Source organism: Elephantulus edwardii, unplaced genomic scaffold, assembly GCF_000299155.1.
Source record: "Elephantulus edwardii isolate Elephantulus edwardi_28Jun2011 unplaced genomic scaffold, EleEdw1.0 scaffold00325, whole genome shotgun sequence".
NCBI classification, from domain to species: domain Eukaryota; kingdom Metazoa; phylum Chordata; class Mammalia; order Macroscelidea; family Macroscelididae; genus Elephantulus; species Elephantulus edwardii.
The window spans coordinates 91,835-106,144 of NW_006400075.1; the positions used below are offsets into that span (position 1 = coordinate 91,835).

At 39.2% G+C, this 14,310-nt stretch overlaps 1 pseudogene and 1 gene segment (V, D, J or C); both read left to right on the forward strand.

The window, feature by feature from the left end:
- Positions 1 to 2,837, forward strand: part of LOC102847983 — a 10,510-nt gene extending 7,673 nt beyond the window's left edge. The window contains 1 exon segment of the V gene segment in view: positions 2,713 to 2,837. Coding sequence covers positions 2,713 to 2,837 — 125 coding nt within the window.
- Positions 2,838 to 3,479: 642 nt separating this feature from the next.
- On the forward strand, positions 3,480 to 4,193 carry LOC102848381 (annotated as a pseudogene).
- The last annotated feature ends 10,117 nt before the right edge of the window (positions 4,194 to 14,310 follow it).

A 14,310-nucleotide genomic window follows, 5' to 3' on the forward strand; every position in this document is an offset into this window, starting at 1 on the left:
CTCTATATTAGTTTGCTTACAAAGTTTGCATACATTGTGTTTCATGCTATTCTTCATACACAAGGTGTTTCATATAATAATTCCCACTCAGTATATTTTGTAAAATTAATCACCATTGGATTATTCCACCATTACCCTGTCTTTCAGGTCCCCATCCAGATGATTCCCATTTTATTTACTCATCCCTCTATCCACCAAATAGTGCAACCATGTGATTTTGCTCCTACCCATTTGAACCCATCTGCTCACACCTTTTTCTCCCTTGGGATGTTTTATTAGTTTCTGTGTTTACTCCTGTTTTTACAGGAGTTATACTTCCGTTTTTACAGTAATGGTCTTTATCTTTTTAAGACGATATAGTTCACTCAGCATATGCTCTCCAGTTTCTCCCAAGTTACGTAGTATTCTTCAAAATTGCTGCTCTTGAGTACTGCATAGTATTCCATTGTATGAATATATACAACAATTGCTCAATTCATTCAGTTATTATTGGACATTTAAGCTGATTCCCTGTTCTTACAATAATGAATAGCGCTGCTATGAATACTGATATATAAATCTCTGTTTGTGTCTCAGTTCTAATTCCCTTGGAATATATTCTTGGCAATGAAAGCTTTGCCATATGGAGTTTCTATATTAATATTTGTGAGGAAGCACCAATCTGCCTTTGAGAATGGCTGTATCATTTTACAATCCCACCTACAGTGTATGTGTGTTCCCACCTCCCCACATCCTCTCCAACATTTATTCCTTCCTACCCTGCTAAACTTTTTCAGTGCTGCTGAGATGAGATGGTGTCTCATTGTGGTTTGGATTTATATCTCTCTTATTGCCAGGGATTTTGAACATTTTTTTCATGTGTCAGTTGGCTATCTGACTGTCTTGCTCTGTGAAAAATCTTTCCATGATTTTTCCCCATTTTGTAATTTGGTTATCAGTCTTTTTCTTTTGGAGGCCCAGGGATATTCTCACTGTGGCCTGAGAAGGTTTTTTTTTTGTATTAATATATGATCAATTCTGAAGAATGTACCATGTGCACTTGAGAAGAATTTAATTTTGGTCAGGTGAAGTACCCTGAATGTGGTTAATTTCTAGTCTGTGTTTAGATTCATTCCCAGCATCTTAATTTGTGCTGTGAATAGTATTCTAGTTTTATTGCTTTCCTGGTTCATCCTCTTTGTTACTGTAGAGGAATCTCTCTGACTTTTAGATATTGATCCTGTGTCCTGTCACCCTACTAAACTGGTCCACTAGCTTTGACAATTTTTGTTTGTTTTTTCTGTTGAGTCCTTGGAATTTTCTATGTACAATATAATATTATCTGAATATGGTGACAGTTAACCATCCCTTTGCTGATCTGGATGCCTTTTATTTCCTTTTCTTGTAGTATCACCCTAGCTAGGAATTCCAATACAATATTGAATAGAAATGGTGACAGTGGACATCCCTGTCTGGTCCCTGTTCACATGGAATATACTTTTAGTCTTTCTCCATTGAGAATGCTATCAGCTCATACTATTCACTAAGTTGTGGGAGTCCCTTGTATTCCTATTTTGCTGAGTATCTTAATCAGGAAAGTGTGTTGGGTTGGTTTGTTTTCTTTTTGAAGACTTTTATGTATGTATTGCCAGGATCATATGTTTCTTATTATTTACTTTTTTAATTTGGTGAATTACACTGATTTTGATGAGCATAAATAATTACTGAAGGGTCAGGAGAAAGTGTACGATGCTACTTGACAGATTTCCAAATTTTCAGCAATCACCCTATTATTTAACTTATTAGTGGTGAGCTAAAATAGCATTTGGGAATAACGGTTACTCTTCCCAAAGCAAATATCTCTTTGTTCCTTTTTTAAACTTTTATTTTTCTGATAATTTACAGAAAAGATGGAATTTCATTCACTCAATGATCCAAATTTTCCTTCCTCCTTATTCCCCAATTTGTTTTGTAATGCATATCATGTTCTAGATCATTAATTGCCATACATAAGATACCTAGTGATACACTATTTTCAGATATCCCTTCCCTTCACCTATTCTAGTGCAGTGTTCATTATAAATCTATTATTGTCCTGCTATCTCTTTCTTGAAGATGAACCAATATACCTCTCTTGATAATTTGTCACACCCTAGAACAATAATCAAAGTAAAACTATCAATGAACAGGCTTTTCAGGAGAGGATATCTAATTTTAATTCAGAGTCTTAAAGCATTCATTGACTCTTACATCTTCAAGAACTTCAAGTCTTGATACACTGGACATACAATGGTCAGTTTGCACATCAGGGAATATGGACCCCACCCCTACAACTTGCTGCTTTTCTAACAGTGACAGATCCTCTAGTGCACCTTATCCCCTGAATAATTCCGTTCAGAGAATATTTAAAGGGTATGCAAATCTCCACCACTGTGAATCTCTTCTAGATTTAAAAGCTGATCCCTGACTCTCCATCTGTGAATTCTGCTTCACCATGGACTTACTTCATTCCATTGTCCTGCTGCTGACCCTCCCTTCCTGTGAGTGTTTTGGTCCAGAGATTGCTCAGGGGCGAAATTTTAAGTCTCTTAAATTCTTGAGTCGGAGTCGCTCTGTGTTGCCTGGCCTCGACTTCCGCCTGCACGGCTTCCAGGCTCCTGGTTCTGCCAGCGGTGTGTTCCTCAGTCTCCCCTTTGCTGCATTATTTTCTTTTTGTGTTTTTTTTTTCCACAGGGGTTCTTTCTCAGGTCACCCTGAAAGAGTCTGGTCCTGGGCTGCTGAAACCTAATGAGGTTCGGTCACTGACCTGCACCCTCTCTGGATTCTCACTGAGCACTACTGATATTGGTGTTGCCTGACTCCGTCAGCCTCAAGGAAAGGCACCTGAGTGGCTCTCCATGATATACTGGGATGATGATAAGAGATACGCATCATCTCTAAAGGGTCGGCTCACAATTTCCAGAGACACCTCCAAAAACCAAGTGTTTTTAACTATGACCAACATGAGCCCCACAGACACAGCCATGTACTATTGTGTATGATGAACACAGAGACACAGCCTAGGGGAACATCTGTTCAAAAACCCAGGCAGATTCTCAGATATGTTCCCATTTCTAGAGAAGAAAGGATTATATTGAAAAGCACACTTCCTGTCAGACTATGGGGTTTCCTATCCTGGTTGAGAGGTCTCAGTGCACACTGAGGCTATAGAAGACACAGATAAACAACACTTCTGACCAAAGAACACAAGGAGGATCTACAATAGGAGATATGTAGACTCAGAAATACGTAATCAATATTTTTAGAGAGGTTATACATTGCATGTGACTGTATTTCTTCAAGGTAGACAATAGTGTTTAGTCGGAATAATTGTTTGATAACCTGAAAAGTAGAGAAAGTGCTCACAGGCTCCAACATTCACACTGGTTATAAAAATTTAAGAACACGATTAGCATTGCTGCTACCTGAGCCCTGCTCCTCAGGGGTTCTCTCCTCTGCCCATGGTAACCCTGCCGCCCTGGCACTGGAGCCCACGCGCCCCTGCTCCGGGCACGGCGCTGCAGGACCAGAGCTTCCTGTGGAATGTCTTCCAGAGGTTCCATAAAGGCAGGAGCGGGGTGATCTCAGACAAGGAGCTGTAGCAGGCGCTCTCCAAAGGTACATGGACGCCATTCAACCCAGTAACTGTCAGGTCAATCATATCCATGTTTGACCAAGAGAACAAGGCTGGCGTCAACTTCAGTGAGTTCACCGGTGTCTGGAAGTACGTCATCGACTGGCAGAACGTGTTCCACAGGTAAGACCGGGACCACTCGGGCATGATCCACAAGAACGAGCTCAAGTAGGCCCTCTCAGGTTTTGCGTACCGGCTTTCGGACAAGTTCCATGACATTCTCATTCGCAAGTTTGACAGGCAGGGCCGGGGGCAGATCGCTTTCGACTACGTCATCCAAGGCTGCATTGTCTTACAGAGACTGACAGACATATTCCGGCCTTATGACACAGAGCAGGACGGCTGGATTCAGGTGTCCTATGAGCAGTACCTGTCCATGGTCTTCAGCATTTTGAGACCCAGGCCTGCAGGACGACACGCCAAACCCCTCACTGGCAACGCAGCTGGGACGTGGATGCTGTCATTCTCTGCACGCTGCTGGACCTGGCATGGGACCTGGCAGTGTGCACTGAGAGGAGCCCCAGTAGGGTGTCAAGCTTAGGGCTCATGTGGGCCTCAGAGCCTCCTCTTTGGGTCTCCTGGCAACTGCGGCCTGGGAGCACTTTCACAGCCTGTGAATTTAGGGAACATGGAACTTGCACAGAAGGCTTTTTGTGTGCCATACTTTTGTAAAGGGAATATGTGTACTCATTTGAATATGATGCATTAGCAATAAACAAATGGTGAAGACTAAAACAAAAAAAAATTAAGAACACAAAGCAGGGGGAGGGGGAATATGTGCAACAAAGAATGAATGAATGAAAAGACAAGTTTCTGTAAACTTACATTAAAATCACAATTAAAATTAAAAAATACGAAAAAGAAACAAAAAACAAAAAGTGACAGGATTTCTACGCCATCAAAAAAACAAAACAAAACAAACCACCAATACAATACAACAAAAACCACAAATCATGAAAGTCAAGTATGCATTTGAGGAGATGCTCAGGAAAGCAAGAAAAATACGGAGTCATAGCTGTTGAGATTTTCTGAGACAAAAACTAAGTCCCAGAACCAAAGAATAAGTTGCACATCCATCAAAATCAGAAAGAGGAAATTCCATTTCCAAATTCTTTTTAGACTGAATTTCAAAAACTGATTTAAGAGCCTAGAATGGAATATTTTTATTAGAGATAAATGGCCCTTATTTGTGTTTTACAGCATTTTGCTACTTTATTGGGTTCAGGTTGAGTCAAGGAATTTCTGTGGAGTCAGGATTAACTCATAGCTGACTTTCAAGGTTTTCAGAGGCTTTAAATTGCACAGTAGAAGAATAGAAACCTTTTTTTCCCTATAATTTCCTTTCTAGTAATGAATTTCTCTTTTAGCAATTTCATAGTGGTGACATCATAGAATGAATCATGAAATATTTTCTCTCATGTTGTTGAGGTAGATGTTTAGAAAAATTAGCAGTATTTCTTTAAATGTTTATTTTATACCACTAGTGAAATCACTTGGTTGTGATCTTCTCTGTTTTAGAAAGTTGTTGCTCCGTTACTTCAAGTAATAAATCCATTGCATCTAAATGTTCCCAGAGTCCAGGGGAGGGATGATGACCTTGTCTCATCCTTTGGTGCCTTGTGGTGACCTGTTGGAGTCTTCAGTCCTGTAAACGGCCAACTGAAAGATGTGGTCCACTGACACAGAATGCTGAGAATTGTAGTATGTCAACAAAAAGAATGCTCATACACCTGGTGTGAACAACAGCTAACTACACTGGAATGCCTTTACCCTTCCCCTTTCCCTAAGATCCTGTTATAAAAACCTGTCCCAGGGCTCCTTGGAACGCAGATTCCCTGGTCTCTCTCTCTCTCTTTCTCTCTAGAACAAGGAATTTCTCTCAGGAGCCCCTTTAAAATATCTGCTTTTATGCTCGCTTGTTTTCTTTTTCTCTGGTTCCTTTCTCTTGAGTCCGTGACCTAACATAAATTTATTTAAATAAAACATTGTATATGACCATAATTGTGAAAATAGGAGTATAACAAGGGAGTGTGGGAGGTTGGGAGAGGAGAAATGAAATGTATAATAAATTAACACTGTAAAGATTGGGACAAAGGAGGAGAATCCTGGGAAACATTGACAAAAAACCACCCAATATGGCTATTGCAATTAGGAAATATGAGCAGGAACTATGTAACTGTTGAAAAATGCAACAGCAAGAGGAGAAGGATAGAAGAAGTCGGAAGGAAAAAAATCCTATCCACAACCCCCGATCCACTAGATCAGCAGAGATTGGTGGATACCTATAGGGGAACAAGGTGTAGAATAAGGAAAGTGCTACAGGGATTTAATGAGAAGGAGTAATAAAAGATATTGACCAGTAGAAATAAATTATTTAAAACACGATGTATATGACCACCAGAGGTCCCTGTATAAATGATTATATGAAACTCAAGACATGACTGAACTACAGTGTATCAAAATGATTGCATGAAATGTAATTAAAAATATTAAATATTGCATCTCTCTGAGGTAAATATTCCCTTTTGGAGTTTATCCAATCAAGTACTGAATGAAGGCAGATGTACAAACTTTATGTTATATGTTGTTGTTGTTGTTGTGTGCTGTCGAGTCACTTGCAACTCATAGCGACCTTATGAACAACAGCCTTAAACCTTGCTCTGTCCCTTGTCAATCTCATTTTCTCTGACACGTCCATTCCCATTACCCCAGTGCTGGAATCCATTTATCTCATTGAGAGTCTTCCTCTCCTGTGTTGTCCCCCCACCTTACCAAGCATGACATCCCTCTCCAAGGTCTGGTCCGTCCTTAAACGTGTACAAAGTATGTCAGAAGAAGCTTCAGAATCCTTGTGTCCAAGGAGCAGCCTAGCCTCATTCTATCCAGGACGAAATTCTTTGTTCTCCTAGCAGTCCATTGTATATTTAATATTCTTCACTAGCACCAAAGTTCAAAGGCATCAACCCTCCTTCTATCATCCCTAGTCTTAGCCAGCTCTCTGAAGCACAGCAAATAATGGCCAAGACCATGGCCTGTATCAGGCGCACCTTAGTCTCCAAACTGACATCATTGCTTCTCAGTACCTTGGAGAGGTCACTCACAGCAGACTTTCCCAAAGCAATTTATCTTTCATTTCCTGGCTGCTGATACCAAGAATGTTGATTGTAGAGACAAGTAAACTGAAGCTGGCAACAATCTTAATCTCTTCACCATCTATCATGATGCTGCCAATCAGCCCAGTTGTGATACAATAGTTACTATTACTTTTCATCACAAAGGCTAAAGCACGAGGGCAAGAAATAGTCAATATCTCTCAAATTCAAATAACACATAACTTTATTATAACAAATCAGCTTCATTTGAATTTTTCAATCTTTAATTATCATGAATGCTTATGCTCTGGAGCTTCAACTTTTACTTTACAATCAAGGTTGGTGAGATAGTTGATAGTTTAGTTCTGGACAGAGTAAGCTTTTCTTAATTAATAATATAATTTAAAAACTCAGGCAGTGTTCTGACTTGCCAGTTCTAGGTGTAATGGTTGTTGAGAGCTGGGAGGACCTTGGCATGTTTTCAACCAGACAACTTGGCCATCCTCTCACCAGAAAGTCTGACAAGAAGAAAAAGGAGTTTGAGAGACACACCTGCTGGAGATCCCACTTTGCGTAGTGTAGTACAATTTTTCCCCCAATACCTTTCACTTATTGCAGTATCAGTCCTGTCCTGGAAAGGGTGAAACCAAGTTGTTCCTTGAAAGCAAAGATTCTGAAACTGTCTCACATACTTTGGCCATACTGCCAGGAGGGCCCACTTGGAGAAGGACATGGTTGTAAATAAAGATAGAGGATCAGCACAGGAGAGGAAGATCCAGGATTAGATGGATTGATACAGTGACTGCACTACTGAGAGTGGATGTGTCAGAGACAGTGAGATTAGCTCAGGATAGGACAGGGTCCAGAGCTATTATTCACAGGGCCTCTATAAAGTGGAGTGGACTCAACAGTGCACAATTATAGTGGTTTATTTGGGTAACTACCTGTCTTATTTCTACCCATGGTTCAAAAGCGCAGCACAAGGTAGTTAGGATAAGGTAGTAAGCACACTTGTTTCCTCTATCAAAAAGTTGTGATAAAAACTGTTATATAGAAACAAAAAGAAATTTGGATTCATGTACATTCATGTACTCTTTTCATCTTTAAATTGCTTTAAAGGGAACAACTTGCTAATTTGAGGCAACATGGTTTCTATTTCTCATGGGGCTTGAACCCTATTGGGAAGCCTGGTCTGGTGAGCACTTGGTGGCAAGGCCACACTACTTGACATAAATCACTGGCTTTCTCAAGGAGCCCTGGACCTTTGAGCTCAAACAGCATGGAAGGGCTCATTGAACTGCCACAGAACTTTCTTCCCAATTTTTAGAACTATGTGCTCCCAGTTGAATGCTCTGGGCACTTTCTAAATTCTTTTCTCATTTCTATATTAGAACACAGACCATGTGTGGAGAACAAAGGGTACATTTCTCTGAGAGGTTGTAAGACATTCAGGGAAAAATTTAAGACAATAAAGATACACAGATAATAAACATTTAACTCTCGGTGCATGACATAAATTATAAGAATTTAAACACAAATGGATAAGAACATAGAAAAGTTTAAATTATTCAAATGGATTCAGAAAGATTAAGCCAATCACCTTTCAGAGACATGGGAAGAGGTTCAGACTCTTCTGTCGAGAATGATAACATCTCTTCAAATTAATGAGAACAAAATATATAGGGGAATTTAGGGCCTATAAACTATTTCCTCCGTGCTTCTCTTTTTCAGCGTTTCTCTTTTTTTCCGTTTTTTTAGATAGATAAATGATGCTTCTGATACAATGTCAGCAGAGAGTCAACAAACAATAAGCCACATTACAGCACAGGCTCCATGTGTTCTTTCCCGGTTAGTGTTAACCAAAGTGGAGTGAAGAAAAGTCCCCCTCATCAAGTTCTTTCCTTGTCCTTACTCCCCTTCGTACTGAGTGTCTCTCTGCTTTTATCTCTCTGTCTCATACACACACACACACACACACCATTCATAACCATGGCCTGATTTAGGTACACCATAACCTCCAGAGAGACATCATTGCTCTTAAGTACTTCGGAGTGGTCTCTAACAGTAGACTTTCCCATCACAATATGTCTTTTCATTTCTTGGCTGCTGGTGCCAACAGTGTTGATTATGGATCCAAGCAAACTAAAGCTGTGAAAAATCTCAATCTCTTCACCATTCTATCATGATGCTGCCAATTGCCCAGTGGTGAGAATATGTGTTTCCTTGAGGTTGAGCTTCAATCCATATTGAGGGCTGTAGTCCTTGACTTTCTGAAGCAAGAATTGCAGAACCTCCTCCGTTTCATCAAGGAGGGTGTGTTATCTGCATAATGCATTTTGCTGATGAGTCTTCCTCCAAAGATGCTATATTTCTCCTCAGAGAGCCCAACCTCCTAAATAATCTGTTCTGTATATATATTGCATATAAATACTGAAGAGCAATGGTGTCACTTTGGAGACTAAGGTGCACCCGACACAGGCCATGTTCCTTGCATTTACTTGCTATGCGTCAGAGAACTGGACAATGACTAGGAAGGATAGAAGGAGAATTGATACCTTTGAGCTGTGGTGTTGGAGGAGAGTATTGAATATACCATGGACTGCTAAGAGAATAAAAAGTTTCATCCTGGAGAGGATTAAATCAGACTGCTCCTTGCAGGCAAGGATTCTGAAGCTTCATCTGATATACGTTGGACATGTTGCAAGGAGAGACTGGTCCTTGGAGAAGGACATCATGCTTGTAAAGGTAGATGGACAGATCAGGATAGAAAGACCCTCTATGAAGTGGATTGAATCAGTGTCTAGGGTAGTTGGGGTAGGTGAGTCAGAGACAGTGAGATAGTCACAGGATAGAGCAGGGTTTAGGGCTGTTATACACAGGGTCACTGTGACCTGCAGGTGACTCGACGGCACATAACAACAATATAGATTGAAAGGGTGTGGAGATAGGACACATCCATAACTTATACCTGTCCCAATTTGAACCATGCAGTCGCGTTTCCTTGCTCTGTAATGGTCCAAGTATAGGTTTTGCATAAGTACGATCAAGTATTTTGGGATTCCCATTCATCTCAGAGTTAGCCCAGTTTGTTGTGATCCACACAGTCAAATATCTTTGCATAATCAATTAAACACAGATAGATATTCCTCTGGTACTCCCTGCTTTCAGCCAAGATACATCTAACATTAGCTACAATATCCCTAGTACCACGACCCCTTCTAAACCCAGCCTGGACTTCTGGCAGTTCTCTGCTGATGTGCTGTTCCAGTTGTTTTTGGATAATCTTCAGCAGAATCTTGCTTGCATGTGATATTAATGATATTGTTTGATAATTCCCACACTCTATTGGATCTCCTTTCTTTGGAATGGGACAAATATAGATCTCTTACAGTCAGGTGGCCAGGTGGTTGTCCTCCAGATATCTTAGCACAACTTGGTAGCATATCCAGGGCAACATCTGTGAGTTGAAATGTTGTCTATTGATACACCATCAATTCCTTGTGCTTTTTTTCTTTTTGCCAATTATTTCAAAGCAGCTTAACCTTCCTCCTTCATCACCACAAGCTCTTGACTCATACGTTGTTTCATTAAATTCTTCTGTGTCTGCGAATTCCTTTTGGTACTTGACTCTGTATCCTCTTTTCATCTTCTTTTAATACTTCCTGGATCATTTAATATTCGGCCCAAAGCATTCTTAAGTATTGCAACTCAAGTTTTGAATCTGTTCTTCAGTTCCTTGAGCTTAAGAAATCCTGAGCAAGTTGGGCTTCTTTGATATTCTGACTCCAGCTCTTTTCACATTTCATTATAATACTTTACTTTGTCTTCTCCTGCTGCCTTTTGAAATTTTCTCTTCAACTCCTTAATATTTTGATTTTTTCCCTCTGCTTTGACTTCTTGGCACTACTGTGCAATATTCAGAGTCTCTTCTGACATACATCTTGGTTTATTTCTTCTTCTCTCTTTGTAATGACCTTTGGCATTCTTTCTGGATGATAGTCTTGATCTCCTCCTTAACTCATCTGGTCTTCGCTCATTAGTGTTCAAGGCCTCAAGCCTGTTTCTGAGATGTTTTTGAAATTCAGCTAATATAGACTCAAGGTCATATTTTGGTTCCCATGGATTTGATTTAATTTTCCTCAGCTTCAGCTTGAACTTGCATATGAGTAGTTGGTGGTCTTTTCCACAATCAGCACCTGGCCTGGTTTTCACAGATGATACTGAGCTTCTCCAATGGTTTTTACCAGAGATATAATCAATCTGATTCCTATGCATACCATCAGGTGAAATCCATGTATACAGCCTGTGTTTGTGTTTCTTATAAAATGTATTTGCAATGAATAACCATTGTGCAAAATTCTATATTTCTATATCCAGCTTCATTTCTGTCACCAAGTCCATGTTTTCATCCCCTTTTTCAGTTCCCAATTTATATATATTTCACACACACGCACACACATACACACACACCCCTACCTTCTTCTTGTTGTAGTTGTGTATTTCCAAATTATAACTAAGCCATAGCTGTTTCTTCAGTGGGTTCAGTGGGTGTTCAGAGACAATGAATAACATAACATCTTTCTCACTTAGAGCAACTGGTGGATTCAAACTATGTACCTTTAGGTTATCAGAGCAATTCATGGGATCATCTTTGCTTTGCTTCTTTGAATGGGTGAAAATTTGGATCTGTTACAGGTGGCTTCCTAGATGTCTTTCTTTTCAGTTTCTTGGCATACATGAGTAGTGAGGTGAGGGCTGCATCTGTTTGAAGGAATATCTCAATTAGTAATCTTTCATTTCTTAAAAATCTAATTTAAAAATACTTGAAAAATACTTTTTCATTTGAAAGTAATGAGAAAAACAATTATGCGTAAAAATTAACCTTTGTAAAAATGTGATTTGTGCTTATAGATTTTTGGTATATCACATACTTTAAATATACAAATTTTGGAGGTTGTTTTCATTTGTTTTGCTTTTTAGAGAAAATTTTATTAGTTTCTGTAATCAAACTTTTATAGATAAGACATTATATATATAATACAGTGTGTTAACCCTGTACAAATGACAAATAGGAAAAAAAAGGAAATTGAAATTTTCTGGACTAATATGACTGTTGGTTTATTTATGACGCCAACAAATGATAGCACAGATAAAGTTTCCAAAAATTCAAATTAAATGTGAATGTGTGCATGTGTGTACACCTATAAATATACATAAACATCAATAACAGTGTGTACTGCATCAATAGCAGTAACCACTTTTCCAGGTTCTGCAGTCATGATATTGAAAATAATAGAGACATACAACACACTCCTTTAAAATAAAGTAAAAAAACAAGACCTCAGAAAACAGCAAAGTTCTGTTAGTGTTGTGGTACAAGACAACATTTTTAAAAGTTTCTTTATCATCATCTGAAAAGAAAACATTCTCTAATAATATTTTTTAAAACTTCTGATATACCAGAGTCACTATTAAAATTTCATAAAGCAAGTACAAGACCTTTTACATTCACAGAGGTATTATACAGTGTGGTCCTATAACTATAATACTTGTTATGCACTGTCGAATTAACTATGATTCATACCACAGTGTGCTCTGAACTCTGCTCTTTCTTCATCCAATCTCACTGTCTCTGACACATCTATCCTGATTACATCAGTGACCGTGATAATCCATCTCATCTGGGATCTTCCTCTCCCACACTGTCCTGTCACCAGTCCAGGCATGATTTCTTTCTTCAAAGACTAATCCCTCTTGGCAATAAGGCACAGTAGGTGAAATGGAGCCTCACAATCCTTGATTTCTGGGCTTCACTCTTTCCAGGAAAGACCTGTTAGTTCTCTTGGCAATCATGGTATGTTCAATCCTCTTCTCCAGAATCACAACCCAAAGGAGTGAACTTTTCTGTTATATTTTGTCATTGTCCATCTCTCTGATGCATAACAGATAACTATGAAGAACATGGCCTGAATCAGGCACACCTTAGTCTCTAGATTGACAGTTATCTCTAGCACCCTGGAGAAGTCCCTGACAGTAGATTTTCCAATAATAGAAGATACAATTAAAAGGGCATTATTTGAGTGGTTTTCTAGTAGAGGGTTCAAAGCATAGTGTGACATGGCTTTGACACAAAAATGCTCCTTTTTAGATAGAAATTTCATGAGTTGCACAGTTCCATGTACTCAGGATTCTTTATGAACATCAGCTAAAAACCACTTGTATATCCATGCACGTCTCACTGGTTATCCTGTGTTGTTGGTTTTGGGGTTGTTTTTTCCCCCCAGTAGTGGACTAAAAGGATGTTTGTTCTTATATGTCTGAAATATTTCACTCGACATAATGCTCTTTAACCTTTCCCAAGTACATAGTATTATTCAAAATTGTTGCTCCTGAGTTCTGCACAGTATTCCATCATGGAATGTATCATAGTTTTTCAATCTGGTTATTTTATGATGTATATTTCCATTGTTTCCATGATTTTGCTATTGTAAATAATGCTGCTATGAACATCTGTGTATGCATCCCTGTTTGTATCAACATTCTGTTTTCCTTCTAGCAGTGGTATAGCTGATTTATACGGAATCTCCATGATCAGCTTTTTCAAGAAACTCCAAACTTCCTTCCAGAGTGGTTGCACCCATTTACAATTTCCCTGACAGAGTACAATGAGAGTTCCAATCTCTCCACATCCTCTCCATCATGCATTGGTTGCTGTGCTGTTAAATTTTATCATTCCTATTGGGGTAAGGTGTTATCTAATTGCACTTTTGGTTTGCTTTTCTCTTATTTCTAATGATTTTGAACATTTCTTCAGGCATCTGTTGGTCATCTGAAGGTTTTTCCCTGTAAAAGATCTATCCATATATTTTTCCCATTTTTAAATGAGTTTTCAGGCTTTTTCTTTGTGAAGACTCTATAATATTCTGTCAATTCTTGTTAGAAGAACACTTTCTGAGATGTCATTGCCAAATGTTTTTTTTTCAAGTCATTTGGTTTTCTTTCACCCTATGAGAAAAGTTTTATATTTACACAGGGGCTTAATATTTAGAAGGTCCCATTAACAGATGTTATCCTCCTCTGGCTGTGCATTTCTGGCTGTATTTTCCAGCCTCTTTATACCATAGGCTAGGCATTCTAAGTTTCTTCTCACTTTGTCTCTTACTATCTTTGTGGTTTGGGGTTTCACCCATAGATCAAGATACACCTTGAGATAATTTTTTTTATATACTGTGAAAATTGGATCCTGTTTCACCTTTCTACAGGTTTGTTGTTGTTGTTGTTATGTGCCGTCGAGTCGTTTGTGACTCATAGCAATCCTATGTACAACAGCCCTAAATCCTGCTGTATCCTGTGCCAATCACACTGCCTCCGACACACCCATCCTGATTACCCCAGTCACCAAATCATTCCATCTCATAGAGGGTCTTCCCCTCCTGTACCATCCCTCCACCCTCCCAAGCATGATGTCACTCTCCAAGGACCTATCCCTCCTGGCAACATGCCCAAATATGTCAGACGAATCCTTGCCTCCAAGGAGTTGCTTGGTTTAATCCTTTCCAGGATGAA